Raw genomic sequence first — 20244 nt, 5'->3', positions numbered from 1 at the left:
CAGGCTATGTTCCACAATCATTCAAAGTAGCAGTGATAAAACCGCTTCTTAAAAAGCACAACCTCGATCCAGAGGTTTTAGCCAATTATAGACCTATTTCCAATCTTCCGTTCCTCTCAAAAATTCTTGAGAAAGCGGTCGCAAAACAGTTGTGTGATTACTTAAAAAACAATGATTTATTTGAAGATTTTCAGTCTGGCTTTAGAACACATCATAGCACAGAGACAGCTCTGGTTAAAGTCACAAATGACATTCTAATAGCCTCTGACAAGGGACGTGTCTTTATTCTTGTTTTGCTCGATCTCAGTGCTGCATTTGATACTATCGACCATGATATCTTATTGCAAAGACTAGAGCACTTAGTTGGCATACAGGGAACTGCTTTAGACTGGTTTAGGTCCTATCTATCTGAACGCTCTCAGTTTGTACGTGTCAATGATGAATCTTCCACGCAAACCAAAGTTAGCCATGGAGTGCCACAGGGCTCAGTGCTCGGACCTATTTTGTTCACATTATATATGCTTCCGTTAGGCAATATTATAAGGAATCATTGTGTAAACTTTCATTGTTATGCGGATGATACTCAACTATATTTATCAATCAAGCCTGATGAAATTAATCATCTAAATAAAATTCAAGACTGCCTTAAGGACTTAAAAACGTGGATGACCTTAAACTTTTTGATGTTAAACACGACCAAAACTGAAGTTATTGTACTTGGCCCGAAGAATCTACGAAACAAATTATCTAAGGATATACTAACTATGGATGGCATTAATTTGGCCTCCAGTGAGACTGTAAGGAATCTTGGTGTTATATTTGATCAGGATTTATCCTTTAACGCCCACATAAAATCAATTTCAAGGACCGCCTACTTCCATCTACGTAACATTGCAAAAATCAGGCATATCTTGCCTCAAAACGATGCAGAGAAACTAGTCCATGCATTTGTTACTTCAAGGCTGGATTATTGTAACTCTTTATTATCAGGGTGTACCAAGAAGTCAGTCAAGTCGCTTCAGCTGATTCAAAATGCTGCAGCTCGTGTACTAACCAGAGTTAGGAAAAGGGACCACATTACTCCTGTTCTGGCTGCCTTACACTGGCTCCCTATAGAACACAGGATAGAATTTAAAATTCTTCTTCTCGCCTACAAAGCCCTTAATGGGCAGGCGCCATCTTACCTTAAAGAACTCATTCTACCCTACTGTCCTACTAGGGCATTGCGTTCCAAGAATGCAGGGTTGTTGGTTGTTCCTAGAGTCTCTAAAAGTACAATGGGAGCCAGAGCCTTTTCTTATCAAGCTCCACATTTGTGGAATCAGCTTCCAGTTTGTGTTCGGGCGGCAGACACCCTATCCGTTTTTAAGAGTGCGCTTAAGACCTTCATTTTTGATAAAGCTTATAGTTAGGGCTGATTAGATTCAGCCCCTAGTTTTGCTGATATAGGCTTAGTTTGTCGGGGGACATCTTACTTCTTCCTTCTCTCTGTCTATACCTGTGTACTCTCATGTTCCGATTAACCCAGCTTCCCCAAATGTCTTTCTTTTTGGTGTCTATATACACCGGGATCCGGAGTCATGGATGATCCTGCGCTCCTCGGTCCTGGATCGCGAGCCCTGGATCTTGAGTCGTGGCTGTGGTCCTGGATCATTGGTCCTGGATGGATATCCTCGTGGATTCATCTTCCTATTATACACACATGCATTTCCAAACATTTGGACTACCTATGTTGCAAATGTATTATCTTTTCAATTTACACACGGCATCTATTGCACGTCTGTCCGTCCTGGGAGAGGGATCCCTCCTCTGTTGCTCTCCCTGAGGTTTCTCCCATTTTTCCCTTTAAACTGTGGGTTTTCTCCGGAAGTTTTTCCTTGTACGATGTGAGGGTCTAAGGACAGAGGGTGTCGTATTGTCATACTGATATTTTGTACAAACTGTAAAGTCCACTGAGACAAATGTAACATTTGTGATATTGGGCTATATAAATAAACATTGATTGATTGAGGTGGGATGGATTATCTCGGCAAAGGAGAAGTGCTCACTATCACAGATTTTTTCAGATTTGTGAACAATATTTGGGGGAGATGGTTATTTTGTGTACATGGAAAATGTTTTAGATCTTTGAGTTCATCTCATGAAAAATGGGAGCAAAAACAAAAGTGTTGCATTTATATTTTTGTTCAGTGTATATGTCTCGAGCCTTCATTGTAACTGTCACACTGTGTATTTGCGTGGGGAGTGTTGCAGTAGAAAATTCCACTGTAGCGACCGGTACATTAATGGGAAACCCTAAATGTTTGAGCACCCTCTATGAAACGTCAATCTACCCAACAGCACCCCAAAATAAATATCTGGCGCCGCCACTGAGCCTGACTATTTGTGTTGGGGGGGGCCCGACTTATTTTTTTCTCCAAAGGGGGGGCCTGATAGAAAAAGTTTGAGAACCACTGGGCTATTGCATTCGACCTGCTAGGACCATGGGGCATACTATAAGGGTTTCAGGCATACTAAAAATAGTATGGTGTTGGTATTGAAACGCTGGGAAAATACAGTATGATAACAAATGTCTGTATCTCAGAAACTACAAGGAGCACTAATAAAACTTCGGGTTATCTATGAACTCATATCAAGTTGAGAATCGCAAATAGCACAGGACAGTGTAAAAAAAACATTAATATAGAAGACATTTGATGAGAAACAATGTTATTGTTTTTCTTAATTTTTTTATAAATAGCTGCAGAAGTCCAAAAACTTGGAAATTAGTGATTATTATTGCAGCCACACATTCTGAGGAATGACAGATAATACATTTATTTTGATTATTTCACAGTTTGCAGCTAAAAAACCATGTTGCTGTTGAATTTTTGTATCAATATTATATTAATCTGTTTAATTGTGTGACTCCTATCCATGCAAAGGTTAGCTGGTGCAACGCTGCTAGTGTTTGCCAATAAACAGGACTTGCCATAGTCTTGCGATAACTGCTAGAATCCACTTCAAGACAATGGTACTTGCGTACCATGCTGCGAATGGATCTGGCCCTTCCTACATCCAGGACATGGTTAAACCGTACACCCCAGCACGTGCACTCCGCTCTGCATCAACCAAACGGCTCGCTGCACCATCGCTGCGAGGGGGACCCAAGTTCCCATCAGCAAAAACACGTGGGTTTGCTGTCCTGGCTCCAGGATGGTGGAATGAGCTCCCCATTGAAATCAGGACAGCAGAAAGCTTACACATCTTCCGGCGCAGACTGAAAACTCATCTCTTTCGACTCCACTTCGAGCGATATAACTATTAACAAAGCACTTATATACTAATAAAGGGCTGGCTTATCTAAAGCCAGTTGAGTAGCACTTGAAATGTTTTAGCTCTATGAAACCTGATGTACTTATATGATTCTGTTTTCTTCAAGTTTGTATTTTGTTGGTCGAACGCACTTATTGTAAGTCGCTTTGGATAAAAGCGTCAGCTAAATGCAATGTAATGTAATGCCAGGAGAGCCTGTCAAAAGAGGCAATACAAGAGGTGAGAGTTATCTAACATTGTTATAATCCCTTTTTATGAAATGTGTATCTTACATTCACTCTTTCTGCTTCAAATTCCTCCCGTCTGATGCCTGTTCTCCTCTGCTGTCACTGCATCACCAATAGACTGTATAAAGCATCACCTCTGCCAAACCTCTGGCTGCAATATCACCCTGTTGTGAAATATTTCCTGCTTCTCCGGTAAGACGCTCCCCTCCTCCCCCCCTTTCCTCGCTTCCTATTTGAGGTGAGCGTGTGTTCGCGGGGGTTCTTGCCGTGTTTCCCTGCTGGGTGGTGGACAGCGCACAGACTCAGACTGGAGGACTGCAGAAAGGAGCTCAGTTCACTGCTGCTGGAGGAGGTACAGACCAACACACATACAACAGTTTCAAAAGAAACTGCAAGAGTCCTAAAACCTGGAAATGAGTCAGCATTTTAGCAAGCACAGCCCCAAACTATGAGGCATGACAGTAAATAGCTGTCTTTTTATTCTTGCAGTTTGTAGCTGAAAACCACGTTGCTGTTTAACCTCTGTATCAATATGATATTACTCTATTTGTGTGTCCTATCCATGCAGAGGTTAGCTGGTGCAACGCTGCTAGTGTTTGCCAACAAACAGGACTTACCAGGAGCCCTGTCAAAAGAGGCAATACAAGAGGTGAGACTTATTCCAGATAAATGTTTTCACTTTAAGTAATAACTGATAAATGTATTTTCATTTAAAAAAAGGTCTTAATGTATTACATTTGACTTCAGGATTCCTGCATATACCCGATAACTGATAAATGTATTTTCATTGTTGCTGCATCAAATTCCTCCTGTCTGATGCCTGTTGTTGCTGTGTTTCCCTGCAGGCTCTGGCCCTGGATGACATCAAAAGCCATCTGGTGCATCATTGGTAGCATTAACAGGAAAGAATGTTAAATTTGTATAAACAGCTGCCTCATGTTTAAGGTGTAACATGACTCGTGTCATTATTGCACTGTGCATTCATCTGTATCCATAACACCTATTTTTTTGGACACTTGTAGATACCATGAACAATAACGAGATCAAGGGGTGAACATTTGGGAGAGAACCCAATTAGCAGTTAGAAGCAGTTTCTCAAATGTTAAGGTTAACATATCCCATGATGTTTTGACTGAAAAATTGTCCAACTCCAAGGTTACTTGAATCTGAAGGCCAGACTACCCTTGCAAGTGTCAGTTAATGAACCAAGTGTAAGCATGCGGGTTGTTACACTTCAACTTGTGATCAGATTTGCTTGAGGCCGCATGGCACACTTCCATTTGACCTGTGAATTATTTATAAAGAGTTATGACTATTTAATGTACCTTTGACAGTAAATGACCAGTGTCTAACTTTCAAAGAAAAAGCATTTCATATTAATGTCAAGCCATACTTTTCTGTTGTGGTTAGAAAAAAGGCTAATTGTTTTTAAATCTTTAGTCAGTTGCAAACTCTTACACCATGCAGTTTTAGCTCCCCAGTTAATACTCTTGCATGGTGCCGTCCCAAAGTATTTCACACAAAATTGAGTTGTCGTACAATTTTTTTATTTGATAATAAATTGCAATCTGGAAATACACATTAATTCAGGAGGCAGTCAACTGTGGCCACCAACCATGTCCAGGAAAGGCTGTACCACAGCTTGGCAAACTGCACGACAGAACAAGATGGCTTTGGACCTCTCTTCATGACAACCGGTTCCTGCAAAAGAAAAAAACGTTTTAGACGGGTAGCAAAAAAAGCAAAACATGTTTCAACAACCATTTGTTTATGTTCTGATCAGAGGGGTAACCAATCAGTCATGAATTTTCAGACTGGGGCGGTAATAAGAAACTCATCACTTCTACATGCTCTTTTAACATTGTGATGTTAAATTCTTACCTTAAACCTGAAGCAGCAGACGCAGCTGGAGTCTGAAATAACAAATAAACACTTAAAATGTGTAAAGAAAAGCAAGACACTAAAAATAAATCTCTATCTTTAAATCAGTTCGGTAACCAATCAGTCATGAATTTTCAGACTGGGGCTGTAATAAGGAAATCATCACTTTAGAAATTAAGACTTGTGCAGCAGCTCTGAAAGACAACATTTGATAATGTACCTGCAGCAGTCCTGCACTTGTTCCCCACACACACCACTACAGTCAGACGGCGTCACACCTGCAACAAGTAAAGGACGAGTTATTCAAAGCCACCTCACATGAATCAGAGCCATTTGAATTCTCGTTTAATCAGTTCGGTAACCAATCAGTCATGAATTTTCAGACTGGGGCGGTAATAAGGAAATCATCACTTTAGACATGTGCAGCCGCTCTGAAAGCAAACATGTTTATCATGTACCTGCAGCAGTCCTGCAGCGGTGCTGATCCACGAGTCAGATTGCATCACAGCTGCAACAGGTAAATAAAAAGAAGGCTGAGTTAGCAAACCCCGTGAACTCTCCTGAAGTCATAAGTACTTTAAATCTTGTTTTATCAGAGGGGTAACCAATCAGTCATGAATTATCAGACTGGGGCGGTAATTAGAAACTCATCACTTTGATGCAAGGAATACTAATCATTTATTAATATCAATTATTCACCCTGCTAATGTTTGTAGCCTTTATTTAACCAGGTGAAAGCCTCTTGAGATCAAAAGATCTCTTTTTCAAGGTCAATAATAATAAAAGTTCCATTCCTCCACAGTGAATGCATTTTAGGACCTTAACAGCACATCTGTTCTCAAAGCATCTCGCAAGCCAGGGTGAGTAACTGATAAGTATTTGACTAATCACAAGATACTTACATCAGCGTTGGCCATCCTCATGACTTGGGTTCCCAGTTCAGCATTGATGTTAACCTTAAGGGAAAGAAAAGAAAGTCAAGCTGCATACTGGTGCACAGATCTGTCTAAGAGCCAATCAGAATATAATTTCTCTTCAATTTGACACCAAGTCTCACTAGAAACTAAAATTGCCCCCATTACAAAATTATATTTTATCTTAGCGTTTCCATTCAGACTGTTGGTAACCCCAACAGGTCTTCACCTTATTGCCAAGGTAACACCAGTGGGTCCACCTTTGCAGGTTCTGGCATTGAACCAAGGCGTAAGACTTGTGCGGGTGTCATCACAAGGAAACTATGCAATGTGTCTAGAAGTGGAGTCACAGAGACATTTCTTTATACATGAGGACTCACCTGGGCAAACCCCTTTGTTGTTGAGCAGTGAGCATCATGATCCAGAGAGGCATCTGCAAGAGGTAAACGTCACGTGTCAGCACAAAATGTTACCCGTCTTGAACAGTTTAAGTTGACGTGTACTGATGTCAGATATAGATTTTCTCAACAGGAGTTCAGACGAACGAGATTCCATAGATATATCTCATCATTTTCAGCAAGGCTGGAATAATGGCTGTTGGTTCTGTGTTTAGAGTCAGGACAGCTTACCTTTGAACTCAGCAGCACAGCTTTAGGCCTTCAGTCAATTCATCTGTTGGCAGAATACAGGTACATTTTAACTATGCATCTCCATTTCTACAATTTTAAACAAGTTAGCTACATCGACCAGGAGGCAAGATAAAGCAAACAAATTAAATAATGCAGTTTCTCAGTTGTTCGTGTCGTTTCACATCGGTTCAAAGTGAGCTAAGTTCATCATCATTGGAACTGCATTATGAAATGATAGTCCAGATGTTTGATGGGTTTTACCCCATTTTCAAACAGCACGTTTGATTGCTTCATTCATTGAGACTTACATGTCGAGATGTTAATGCGTAGTCCTTGCCCAAAGCATCTTGAGAAACTCGGACCTAGCAGAGAAACAAAGAGTTTAAACCACCTGCTTGGAAATTAATCCTCTTCATCAGTTAATTTAGAGGTAATCAGATTAAAAGGTTTACTTCAGTGAAATCAGACATATGCTTGTCTAATTATCATCATATTTATACCCCATGACAGAATAAACTCTTAAAAAGCCACATTTCACTCACCTCAGTGCACTTGCAGCCGATTTGAAATGCGAACTTAAAAGAAAGAGCCTTCATTCTTGTATGGCCTTGAAACTCTAAAAAGGACAAAATGGTTTCTTTTAGCACATGGCCCTTTGAACTAGCAGTTTCCATATTCATGTTACATCACATGGACAGTTTTATAATTAAAAAGCAAGTTCATGCAAAATAGCTCAACATTTCAGCTTCTTATTAGATTAGGCTGAAAAGACTGCATGAAGTTTAACTGGACGGCATTTGCCAACAAACCATAAGCCAGTTAGATGTAAGTATTGCATATATAATGCATTAAGTGGAGCCCATGTGCTGCTCAGAATCTGGTAAAGAAAATTCTTCAAAGTTGATTCGGCAAGAGAGAGTTCTTATAGTCATCATCATTGCAGCACTGAGCAAAGTTATAGCTAATCTACCCCCAAAGGTTAAACATTATATTTACCTGATGAGGAAAGGCTCGCCAGTCTTCTCACACCTGTAGACAAACAATTAAAAAAAAAAAGTAATGGGTTTAAAGTCCACTTCACATGTGCTCTCTGACAATAAAAGAGTCATGCTACTCAGCGTTTGAGTTATGTTTTCCACAAAAGATTTCAGTGAGAGAGTTCAATTGAAACATCACTGTAGCACGAAACTATCTGATATAGAAGTTGATGAGCCACGTGGTGTGGATAAATTACCTTTGCAGCAAGCAAGCAGTCTGTGGATCTTTCTTCCCCATCTAGAAACAAAAAAAGAAATGCTTTAGCCTTATACATTCATCACTTTAGCAGGGTGTAGCTAGCATGTCCTCTGAAAGGCCAACACGTGACCACGTGTGCAGGACTGCATGAGTTTGAAATATTGTATGTGTCTCGCATCAGAATAATTAAGTCCAGTCACAGTCATTCAGTACAGGTCTGTGTAATTATCATCATTGAGAGACACTGAGGCCACAGCTAACGAGTGGCAGCCATTTTTAACATGAGACTAAAACACGAGTTCATCTTGTGGTTTTCACTAAATAATAAATGCAGCATTTATGAAATATGTTCTCATGCATGTTGACACCAACACAAGATGAACATAAAGAGTTTTAGAGTAGGATGGTGAAGGATTGTGAACAGCTAAGCTCAATGCTGCAGTTGAGATCAAAGCTAACAGCCCACTGTCGATGGTAAATTGGTAGGAAAGCTTAAAAGCTCAATTACATATCAAGTATAATGTCAAAGTAATAGCTCACTACACTAAGATATTATAATTAAGACGATATAAATTCAACAAGTATTACTGCTCAATGAAGATATCTTACCTTGAACAGGAGAGAGAAGGAAGTGAACGAGGAGACGGTCCGTCCGCTATTTATGTCCTGCCATGACTCCGCCCACCGGGAAACTTTTACCGCCAAACCGGCTGAAGTCTTTCCACAAGCTAATTTAACTTTAGAAAAATACACAATGTTTGTATTTAAGACTGCTTTCGGGTTAAGGTAGTGGACATTAGTATATAAAGCTAAACAATAATTTAAACACTAGTAGAGTTTATTGAACTGCGTCATTTCCGTTAATAAATAGTAATATGTTTTAAATCCACAAGGTGGCGGCAAAGACACCAAAACACCAAAACTACTATAATTCTGCAGCTGAACAACAAATGATTTCCTGTCAACCAGTTTAAGATAAAAGTTTGCATAAAAACATCTCTTCAAATAGGTTTTAATTATTTGGATATCACCTCTATGCCTTGTGACTCAAACGCTACGTGCACAATTTCTATAAACAAGGAAATTAGTCTTGAATGCTCAAATGAAATATATGTTAGATACAACGGCTCAATAAGAAAGATGAAAAAGGGAATTTAATTAGTTAATGTGAACTATTTTAACATTACTAATAAAATGTTATTGTTTTATTTTATTCCAATATTTACTAGAAATATATATTTTTGTTTAATGTATTTTTCTCTTCCTGTAGGAATATCTGTTAGAACTCAAACGACATATTACATTTCATCATTTAAAGTTTTTTAACGCTCAAAACTCTAGCAACTCTCATGGTTTGAAGGCCAAGCTGAAACATATTGGTGTTCAAAGGGTTATATGTTCCCTTGTAAAGGTTATATTTAAGATTAGATAACTACATATTTACATTCCTTATCGAAGTTCAGCAGGTTCGAGATGGATCTGCTTATGGATTTGAGCATTTTCATTGGTCACTATTTGATGCTACATGATGCTGTGTTTTACAACTTGTTCATTTAAACATGAAAACACACCCAGTATAATAAATTAAATCTTTATTTACTCAGAAAAGTGCTTCTTGTTGCTGGTTCTGGACTGCAGAAGCAATGATTAGGATACAAAAGGATTTTTAAATTTAAAAAACCACAACATTTTTAGAAGTATTTTTCAGTCTAGTCTGCAAGAGTCCAGACACATACTGGACAACAGGAAATTAACACAGGCCTATTGTACACATTTCATATTTCATTGTGACAATTGAAATCATTAATACATTAAAAATGAGTGATACTAAAACACGTATAACCAACTTTATGTGCAATGTTAACAATAAAAGCTATGGTGATTTATAACCAGGCTATAAATTATATACGCTTTTCTTTGAAACACTCCCCTACCCTGCCCCTTCAGGTTAATAACCTTCACCAGAACAAACAGTGAGGAAGTCAAACACATGTGCATTTCATTTGTGAAATTCAATAACCTAGGTTTAGATATTTTAACAGTGAGTCCTTGAGAAAAAAATCAATTTCTACAAAAGTAATAACATAAATGTGCGTTAATCACAACCCAAAATGTCTAAATAATCATCAGCTGTGTGTGTTCGTCTCTCCTTTTATTAATGATTAGCTCTCAAACAGCCTTGAATGGCAATGATTAACAAACAGAAATGTAAATATCTCCACTTATCAGTCATTGCTACACGGTTGGAAATGTCCTTCCCTTTGGTTACACGTCAACACTTTAGTAGTTTCATTGTGCAAAACCAAAATGAAGGAGGGGTCATTAGTGCTCCAAGCTCTTAATAGTGGACCGAAATGAAGGGGCTAAGATGTGATTTGAATTTGCAACATAGAGGAAAACCACCTTAACTCAGTCACATAAAAACAGGCTTTTTACATTTAAGCCAGTCCCATAGACTTCAATGTAAAATTAACAGTATGGCTTCCTCACATCATGAAGTAAAACTCAATCAGGGGCCTTCATCTCGAAAATGTCCCTCTAAGAGACACTTCAAAATGGCCTCAAATTGACATAAAAACTTGATAATAACTTATTCATGTTTGGTATGACTCATGAGACTATAAAGTGAATGTCACAGGCAGGATTGTCCATCATAAACTGCATAATCACAATTTGAATAACTAAATATTAAGTTTTATTGTCCATGTCTCTCCCAAGTTCTACTGAAACTCGGCCAGCACAGAGTTGTGTTGATGTTTCTTCTTGGATGAAGGTGAGGATGCAGATGTTGGTGAGGATGATGTCACAGGAGTGAGGGTGACGCTGTACAGGTTGGTGATGAAGGCCTCCCAGCCGCGGCGAAACGCTCGGTCCAAAGCCTGATCGAAAGAGGAGGGTAAAGGTTAGCAATGCAATCAAATAATCCAAAATAACAACCTGGAAATGACTACATGATAATAATGTTTGTAATATAACTCATTATGTGTTTGTTAGGGTGACGTGGACGTAGTGATGTGGTGTCTTTGCTGTTGTCATTTTGACCTTTCTGTTTCTTTCCCTTGACTTTATGATTCTGTACCTTCCTAAAAATGTTTAAACCCAGTTAATTCCTCTTTATTTATGATGCAAACGTTATTCTGCATACATGTTTTGAATTGTTTGCATTCCTCCCTCTCGCTGCTCCTTTGTTGCACTACTTAATACTGTAACTGTTGTGAAATAACACAGTGGAATATACATGTTTTACAATTTACTACTGCAATGACTGGCTGCCACCTGATTTATTGTATGACATACATTTTTTGAAATTGTATTATTATTATTTTACTTTATTCCTATTTTTGAATTTTTTTATTTTGACATTGCACTGCTTTGGGACAAATTCAAGATTTCTGGATCTCACAAAACTCACATTTTTATTTGTCAACTGCCATGCTGTGAACTTACAAGCAATAGAAAACATGTCAAAGTAAACAAATGGACTGTCTCGTCTCCATGGGTTGTTTAGGGCTAAACTTAACATTTATTGTCCTTATCTAATAATCGATTGGTCAATGTCGAACACTTTATATAATTGTGTTTTTTTTTTAATCATTTTATAAAACTAATATTGTGTAGAGGTCAGGCTGTGAGGGTGGCTCTGATTGGTTAACAGAGGAATGTTTTTATGGTGTGAGCCTAGCAGGCGGGTCAACACTGCCAGACTTGGTTCCACTGATCAAAGAACACGATACTGGAGCCACAGGAATGTCACCTCTGCGCTGTGTGTGTCTAAGAAAGCAGAAAATGGTTGGGAACATGTGAATCAGCGCAGCTCCGTGGCTTTTAGTGAGCGTCCCCCCTGTTCCAGCTCCATTTCTGCTGGTAATTAAACGTGACGTAAAGGAAAGAATCCTACTAGAGGAAGGGAGTGAGATGGTGACATGCACCGATGGCTGCTGGACCTTGACCCCGCCGGTGGTTTATTATTAAGGGTGATAGTTACCATGGTGATTAATAGCCCAGCATGTAGCGGGAGAACTTTACCCCTCTGTTCGACAAACCCTGAGGGGCTTAACATTTAACCAGGGGGGTGACGCTGGGCTATTAAGCATCCAGAACATGTCTTCCTCCAGACTAATGGAAAGAAAACATAACAAATATAAATGTAGGTGTTTATTTGACTAATTTTGTAACTTGTGTCGGTGGAGTTACAATATGTTTTTATCAAAGGCCAACTTACATCTTTCCCTTCACCTCCTAAGCGCTAGATAGTTGTGTTAATGTAAGCAATACACTGGGGGTATATCTATTAATTTATCATATTCAACTGTAGTGTCTATCCTTTATAAAAGTAAATACATTCTCACACATCATCAGGCTCTTTTTCAAATTTCTCACCTTGCGATAATTCTTCACCGTACTCCTCTTCCCCTCCTTCAGCCCCTCCTCTTGCTCCTTCTTCATCCTCCTCTCCTCCTCTCTCTCCTCCTCCCTCCCCCTCTTCTTGTCTCTGATCAGGACCTGGTCGTCCTCATCCTCTCGAACAGGGAAGTGAACCATCGTGGACTCCTTCCCCTTTCCTGTCTCCACCTGGATCATCACCCTGGTGTCTGTACTCTCTGTGCCCGCGCTCGGCCTCTCCTCCTGGGCTGCGTCCTGCTCTACCCTCCCCTCCTTCTGCTTCCTCCTGGAGCTTCTGCTCCACCTGCTGCTGCGGCGGCTGGGTTTCCTCTGGAGGAGAGTCTCCCCATCGTCTTCTATCATCCCTTCGTTGTGGTCAAACGCCTCCACTTCCTCTTTCTCAGAAACATGCACCACACTTGGGCTGCTTGCCTCTTTGTTGCTGTCCCTTGTCTCCTCCACTTCTTGTCCCCTCACCTCCTCCCCTTCTCCAGGGGTCTCTGGCTCATCGAGGCGGCCGTAGAAGCCACTGGATTTGTCCAGAAACTTTGGGGCCCGGATGGAGCTCCGGGCAGAGTTTTTCCTCGAGTTCTTTCCAATTGTCATCTTTCCGTCTTTAGTTTTCTTGCTTTACAGCTCCTTTCTCGTCACCTGAAAGATCATTTGGAATAGATGAGACATTAACACCGTTACATAACCCTCACCTCATTCTTTGGGTGTCTTTTTACACACAATCATATAGCTGCCAGAGAATCTCATACGAGAAATTGCCATGAAATGAGACCAGGACGTAAAATAATCTTAGGGTATGCGTAGCTGTTGGCAGGCTGTGAATGGTATGCATTGAACTACATAGCATACTGTAGTATCTGCCTTATAATCTGTTGTACTAGCAGTGCTGTGTGTGTGTGTGTGTGTGTGTGTGGTGTGTGTGTGTGTGTGTGTGTGTGTGTGTGTGTGTGTGTGTGTGTGTGTGTGTGTGTGTGTGTGTGTGTGTGTGTGTGTGTGTGTGTGTGCAGATCACAGTCAGTGTAATCAGCTAGAGACAAACACACAGATTCAGACTTTGTCACTGATTTAACCAGATGGATTCTGTACAGCAGCTGAAATCAATGACTCCATTGACTCTGTCTAAAAACGGGCAAAGACAGCCCGACTGCGGCTTGTTTTTAGTTAGAGTTAGAAGAATGTAGGATCAAATCCAGAGAAAATGAGAAATATGAGTTTAGCGCTATAGAGGTTATTTTGCGTCGGCCATCGCTGTGCAGAGAAAACTGTTTATCTTGATTCAATATAGCTTGCCTTTAAATGTTTCACAATCCAACCCTACATTGTCACAAGCTCTATTTCAGTTATATATATTTTTTTAATCTGTTACAAGTAGTCCTGTAACAGAGTATTTCCTGTCCTGCACACAAAATCGTACTCAAGTAAAAGTACAAAAGTATCAGCATCAAAATAAACTTAAAGTACCAAAAGTAAAAGTACTAATTGTGTGTAAAGTCCCAGTTGAGAATCATATATATCAAATTACTGGATTATTATTCAGTGTTCATCACTGCTGTTTAAGGTGGAGCTGAATGAATTACTTCATATACTGCTGCTGGATATCTTAACCTATAATTATATATCATAGTTTATGTATTTATATATTGTATTACCTTAGAATCTAAATATGTAAAGTAGCATAACATAAAAAAGTACCCCCAAATCGTACTTAAGTATACAGTACTTGAGTAAATGTACTTCACTGCATTACACCAGTGCCTGCCAGTATCTACATTTCACAAAAAGATGGTTAAAGAAAACATATTTGTAGTTACAGTTTGCCCTTATGCTGACTATTTTTAAACAGCAGCTATTGTAAACAAAAGCACTAAGACAGTTCAACAAAAAGTTTGATGTTTTGGGAAGTACTCTTATTACGTTTCTTGCCGAGTGTTACATCAATATTAATCATGTTAGAGAACAATTCAAATCTCCCCTTCTGTCTCTCAGCAGGAGAGCAAATACTAAAGTCAGTTCAGTGACTTTTGCGAGAATATTTTCTAAGAGGGTACAGATATGAAAACAAGTGACATGTTTTCTTACATAAACTAACTTATAGACACATGATCATTAATCTTGAAGGTTGTCATAGTGTAGCAATAAGCACAATGCAAGTATAATATAATAAGTCTTACCTGATCTCTCTCTCTGTCGTCTCGTCTCTGCCTCTGTGTGTGTGTGTGCGTGTGTGTGTGTGTGTGAGTTAAATCTCCTGTGTGTTTCACTCAGGATACTCCCCTAACACACAGCATCACACACCCCCCCGACCTGCAGCTCTGTCGTCAGCAGAGCAAACACACACACACACACACACACACACACACACACACACACACACACACACACACACACACACACACACACACACACACACACACACACACACACAGAGCACACACACACATGCAGCAAAGCACTCTCTTTCTGTAACCACACACACACACACCTTCTCTTCACATCCTTAAACACATGCTAACTTGGAGATAAAGTTCTGATTCAAAGCTTCAGCTACCTTCACTCACATACGGGCCTCGTGAGCGACTGATCAAATATTCCAACTGACAAAACATCCTAACACCTGAAGCAAACATTCTACTCTTATATCAATCATTAACCAGTACGTCCTCTGTCGTTACGGATAAGCAGAGCAAAGATGTGACCTTCTAAAGGTTTTCATAAAAATCTACAGCACATAACTCATTGGAGCAGGGGTGTCCAAACTACGGCCCGGGGGCCAACTGCAGCCCGTTGTCCATATTGTATAATGGAATATAGCCCACACCTCAAATTTGTACTTTCCCCATATTGTACATTATAATATATATGTAAACACATATTACACAGTAGTATTTATCTGTTAATAAGACCAACATTTGAAATAAATTGACTCAATTCAAGTTGAAAACATTTTCTAACAAATGTTAGTTGATAAAAATAACTTATTTGCATAACCATCTTGAAATAGACCCTTCCTATTTCCCCTTATTATGAGCAATCTGAGGCTTCTGTTTTAAGGAATGAGCTGCCAATACTTTTTGTAACAAAATAAATGAAAAACCTATGGAGAGCTGTGATGTAAGCATATTGAAGTATCAAGCATAATTGACCTACATTTGATTGATTTTGCAAACGTATAACTTAATGTATGAGGCAATACACCTCACCTCTAGTGAGGAGCCCAGCCTTTCGTATAAACAACAGGTGGCAGTTTTTTCTCGAGCTGAAGTTTATTTATCTCACTGAGGTAGGTTTTGTATGAATTTCAAGACCCTCTTCTAATATAAGTACCATAATAGTTTTTGTTATTACGTCTCCTTCCATGGATACTTTCTCTAATCCTTCATTCTTTAGCCATGAACGATGAATCATCATTAAGTGACACATCTGATAACAAGGATGACATAAAGTGAAAGGGGCAGGCTCATAGGCGGAGTTTGACATTTGCGCTTGGGGGGGCAAACCTTTTTTACTGACGTCAGTACACAGTCCCAACTATTGCGTGGGGTGCTACGGATCCAGAAGCAATAAAACCAGCGTTCACCGCACTGAGTATGACTTTTCCACATACGAACACAACTCGTCTCGTCATCCACGCCTCATGCACGCCTCATGCCCGCCGTACACACACACTCATATGGAAGGGGCGGTCTCTCCCCCCAACAACAGTGCATTACATCTGTAAAACTTATCATAACTGTGCACATCTTATTCTTATTTGATAACTACTATATCCCTTGGTTACTTGAACACGCTACAATATTATTAACCAGTGTCCTACTTAGTGCAGAAGTAGACGCCTTAAACGTCCCAGAAATTAGACGTTTTAAAAATCGCCGCATATGTTATTGTAATATAATAGTTGAATCACTTGTATGTAAAAAAAAGCGAGGGAACTTGTGTTCTTAACCTCATACGTCACACACACATCACACACACACTTGTCACAACATGCGACTGCTCAAAAATGAAATTATTTCAAACAAAACATGATATTATTCAGATTTGTATTGTAACAATCATTATATTACATCTATTAAAATATTGATATACGAAATATTTGTATTGGAACAGTTTTAGAAGTAGTAATGCTCTAACATATTTCAGCCACTAGGGGGGGCAATGCTATTCCTGTCTAAATCACTTGAACGCGCTGTCTTTAAACAACTCTCCTGTTATCTCAATCAGAACAACCTTCTGGATCCGCACCAGTCTGGTTTCAAGGCAGGTCACTCCACAGAAACTGCTCTCATTGCTGTCACGGAGGAACTGCACACTGCCAAAACTGCATCCCTCTCCTCTGTCATCATCCTGTTGGACCTGTCTGCTGCATTCGACACGGTGAATCATCAGATCCTCCTTCGCACTCTCCAAAAACTTGGAGTTTCAGGCTCTGCACTTTCCCTCCTCACCTCATACCTGAAAGACCGTACCTACAGGGTGACTTGGAGAGGGTCTGAGTCCGACCCTTGTCAATTAACTACGGGGGTCCCTCAGGGCTCTGTTCTTGGTCCCCTCCTCTTCTCCTTGTACACAAACTCGCTCGGATCAGTCATTAGCCCGCATGGTTTTTCTTACCACTGCTACGCTGACGACACCCAATTAATTCTGTCCTTTCCCCGCTCAGAGACCCAGGTTGTCGCGCGCATCTCTGCTTGTCTGGCTGACATCTCTCAGTGGATGTCTGCTCACCACCTCAAGCTCAACCTTGACAAGACTGAGCTGCTCTTCCTCCCGGGAAAATATTGTCCAACTCTTGACCTGACAATCAACATCGGCACCTCAGTTGTTTCCCCGACTCAGACTGCAAGGAATCTGGGTGTGACCCTAGATAACAACCTGTCCTTCACTGCAAACATCGCTGCTACAACCCGCTGCTGCAGATACACGCTTTACAACATCAGGAAGATACGTCCCCAGCTGACTCAGAAAGCGACTCAGGTTCTGGTCCAGGCTCTCGTCATCTCACGCCTAGACTACTGCAACTCCCTCCTGGCTGGTCTACCTGCATGTGCCATCCGACCTCTGCAGCTCATCCAGAATGCAGCGGCTCGTCTGGTCTTCAACCTTCCTAAATTCTCCCACACCACTCCGCTCCTCCGCTCCCTTCACTGGCTTCCGGTAACTGCTAGAATCCACTTCAAGACACTGGTACTTGCTTACCGTGCTGCGAATGGATCTGGCCCTTCCTACATCCAGGACATGGTTAAACCGTACACCCCAGCGCGTGCACTACGCTCTGCATCAGCCAAACGACTCGTTGCGCCCTCGCTGCGAGGGGGACCCAAGTTCCCATCGGCGAAAACACGTGGGTTTGCTATCCTGGCTCCAAGATGGTGGAATGAGCTCCCCATTGACATCAGGACGGCAGATAGCTTGCACATCTTCCGGCGCAAACTGAAAACTCATCTCTTTCGACTCCACTTCGAGCGTTAGAACTATTAACAAAGCACTTTTATACTAATAAAGGACTGGATTACCTAAAGCCAGTTGAGTAGCACTTGAAATGTTTGGCTCTATGAAACCTGATATACTTATATGATTCTGTTTTCTTCAAGGTTGTGTCTTCCTGGTCGAATGTACTTATTGTAAGTCGCTTTGGACAAAAGCGTCAGCTAAATGCAATGTAATGTAATGTAATCTCATTCTATGCACATTGTTTGTCTTATTCCCTTTTACCTGCACTATAGTGTAACTTGCACCATTTTATAGCACTTTCTTTCTTACTTATTTCCTTTATGTCTTGTATTTCATATGTTGCACGGTTTGAGGAGCCTGGTAATTAAGAATTTCAGAGCCAACTATTGATTTATCACAATCGAGCCTTTGAATCTTGATTTAAAAAATAAATAAAAATGGAGATCTAAATTGGTTGCAACACGTAATTTAAAATCCATATTGCCCATGGGAAATGAAGCCATTATTATTCTTCACAAACTCTACAGTGTGATTAATTTCCCACCAATGCGATTATCCATTCACAAGATAAAACAACCACAGAACATGCAGGATTCAAGCTTCACCCCAAAGACCCAGCAGCGCTTCTTTTTAAATGTCTTCACATCAAAAAACGTATGTTGGTTTTGAGGCGTGTGACCTACGTTCAAAATGGCTGTCTCTAAAAGGACATTATTTGCCTTCCTTTCATTTATATTATGTTATAAGGTTCTCTTTCCTGATAAGGTGGTATTTGTTTATGAAAGGTATGTGTTTGTAAGATTAGCTTGAATGTTATCTCACTGTTTTTATGCTAACACTGTGTCAGGGTGTGTGCGTGTTGAGTAATTATCCACATGTTGTTCTAAGGTCAGTTTGAGGATGTAAAGCTCACACACACCTACTTGAACATGCACACACATGCATACCGTGACACACCAACAGAGGGGAAACACACACCGGCAGTAACGCACACAAATTAAATGAGATGTGTGTTATTTAAGATGGAAAGCATGACAGAGTATATGATAATAGTTTAAGGTCTACAGTAAAGAAACTACTTTCTACTGTCACAGGCAGTGGCAGTGGATGAAAACATGGCGTGCGACTATGAGTTCAGCTCCTCTCACCTACCACTTCACCCTCATCGAGTGTGTGTGTGTGTGTGTGTGTGTGTGTGTGTGTGTGTGTGTGTTTGTGGCACGCAGGTAGACTCTCACCTCCATATATAGTCAGTTTGCGGGCACAGGGGGCGTAAAAGCTGTCAATCACAGCGGCCTGTAAAAGCCTCAGCTGTGTATCCTCGCCCACTGGGGTCATCATCGCTGACGGTGAGCGGACGCTGGAAGCAGGTTGCCATGGTTACCGTCTGTCAAGCAGGGACAAGTCAGGGTTTGGTACTGTAATCACAGGATTTGGTGACAGTTCAGGAAGACCTAAAACAGAGATGTTAGAACATAAAGAGGCAGACAAAAGTGATAAAAGATACAAGCATAGTCATGGATGGATCACTGAAGAAGATGACATGTGCCAATGAGTAAGAGAATCAAAGAGACCATAAAATGTATAGAGGGTTGAACAACATCTGCAAATAGACGACAAAGACACACACAACAGATATGAAAAAGAAACCACAAAGAGACACACATATCTATCTATACAAATGAAATACAAAGAGACACAAAATGACAACTAAAAATTACCACAATATCTACAAAGAAACCAAAAACGACTCTAAGAGACCTAACATTACTCAAAAGACAATACAAACAGACACAAAAAACGACGAAAAAGAGAAACATAACAAGTACCAGCAGTGCTGGTGAAGCGGCCAAACAGCTCGCTGCACCATCGCTGCGAGGGGGACCCAAGTTCCCATCAGCAAAAACACGTGGGTTTGCTATCCTGGCTCCAAGATGGTGGAATGAGCTCCCCATTGACATCAGGACAGCAGATAGCTTACACATCTTCCGGCGCAGACTGAAAACTCATCTCTTTCGACTCCACTTCGAGAGATAGCACTATTAACAAAGCACTTATATACTGATAAAGGACTGGCTTATCTAAAGCCAGTTGAGTAGCACTTGAAATGTTTGGCTCTATGAAACCTGATGTACTTATATGATTCTGTTTTCTTCAAGTTTGAATCTTCTTGGTCGAATGCACTTATTGTAAGTC

At 40.4% G+C, this 20244-nt stretch overlaps 1 protein-coding gene, 2 long non-coding RNA genes, 4 other non-coding genes and 2 pseudogenes across 17 annotated transcripts in view; 1 reads left to right on the top strand and 8 right to left on the bottom strand.

Annotated features, from left to right (window-relative positions):
* Positions 1–8876, bottom strand: part of LOC117550089 — a 42683-nt gene extending 33807 nt beyond the window's left edge. For 8 of the 9 annotated variants that reach the window (XR_004569608.1, XR_004569594.1, XR_004569603.1 and 5 more), the window contains exons 1-9: positions 8812–8876; positions 8201–8241; positions 7963–7995; positions 7509–7582; positions 7275–7328; positions 6967–7009; positions 6718–6770; positions 6326–6379; positions 5644–5701 (exon numbers count right to left, since the gene is read on the bottom strand). This is a non-coding gene — a long non-coding RNA (uncharacterized LOC117550089). Of the gene's footprint in view, positions 1–5423; positions 5456–5643; positions 5702–6325; positions 6380–6717; positions 6771–6966; positions 7010–7274; positions 7329–7508; positions 7583–7962; positions 7996–8200; positions 8242–8811 lie in introns of all 9 variants that reach the window. The other variant, XR_004569570.1, reaches the window with a different exon arrangement.
* On the top strand, positions 3839–4435 carry LOC117550339. Its single transcript, XR_004569615.1, has 3 exons — positions 3839–3894; positions 4111–4191; positions 4388–4435. It is a non-coding gene; the product is annotated as an uncharacterized LOC117550339 (long non-coding RNA).
* Positions 5316–5390, bottom strand: LOC117533253. The gene has a single exon (XR_004567034.1). It is a non-coding gene; the product is annotated as a small nucleolar RNA SNORD31 (small nucleolar RNA).
* Positions 5527–5596, bottom strand: LOC117533592 (annotated as a pseudogene).
* Positions 5772–5841, bottom strand: LOC117533343 (annotated as a pseudogene).
* Positions 6010–6084, bottom strand: LOC117533012. The gene has a single exon (XR_004567000.1). It is a non-coding gene; the product is annotated as a small nucleolar RNA SNORD31 (small nucleolar RNA).
* LOC117533631 lies at positions 6529–6656 on the bottom strand. The gene has a single exon (XR_004567090.1). It is a non-coding gene; the product is annotated as a small nucleolar RNA SNORD22 (small nucleolar RNA).
* On the bottom strand, positions 7122–7185 carry LOC117533297. The gene has a single exon (XR_004567037.1). It is a non-coding gene; the product is annotated as a small nucleolar RNA SNORD29 (small nucleolar RNA).
* Positions 8877–9777: 901 nt separating the features above from the next.
* sb:cb1058 (cilia- and flagella-associated protein 251) lies at positions 9778–19979 on the bottom strand. Of its 3 annotated transcripts, none has more exons than XM_034221804.1 (4): positions 19878–19979; positions 19287–19502; positions 12583–13236; positions 9778–11081 (listed from the first exon to the last, which is right to left on the bottom strand). In XM_034221804.1, exons 3-4 carry the CDS (start codon positions 13189–13191, stop codon positions 10923–10925), a joined length of 768 nt encoding a protein of 255 aa, XP_034077695.1. In that variant the 5' UTR covers positions 13192–13236; positions 19287–19502; positions 19878–19979; the 3' UTR covers positions 9778–10922. The 3 variants fall into 3 exon arrangements, with proteins under 3 accessions (XP_034077695.1, XP_034077756.1, XP_034077636.1); XM_034221865.1 differs by having other exon boundaries at positions 19287–19435; positions 19878–19958; XM_034221745.1 differs by lacking the exons at positions 19287–19502; positions 19878–19979 and adding an exon at positions 14769–15374.
* Between the last annotated feature and the right edge of the window lie 265 nt (positions 19980–20244).

Source organism: Gymnodraco acuticeps, unplaced genomic scaffold (assembly GCF_902827175.1).
Source record: "Gymnodraco acuticeps unplaced genomic scaffold, fGymAcu1.1, whole genome shotgun sequence".
In the NCBI taxonomy this organism is placed as follows: domain Eukaryota; kingdom Metazoa; phylum Chordata; class Actinopteri; order Perciformes; family Bathydraconidae; genus Gymnodraco; species Gymnodraco acuticeps.
This window is presented reverse-complemented; position numbering and strand designations above follow the sequence as displayed.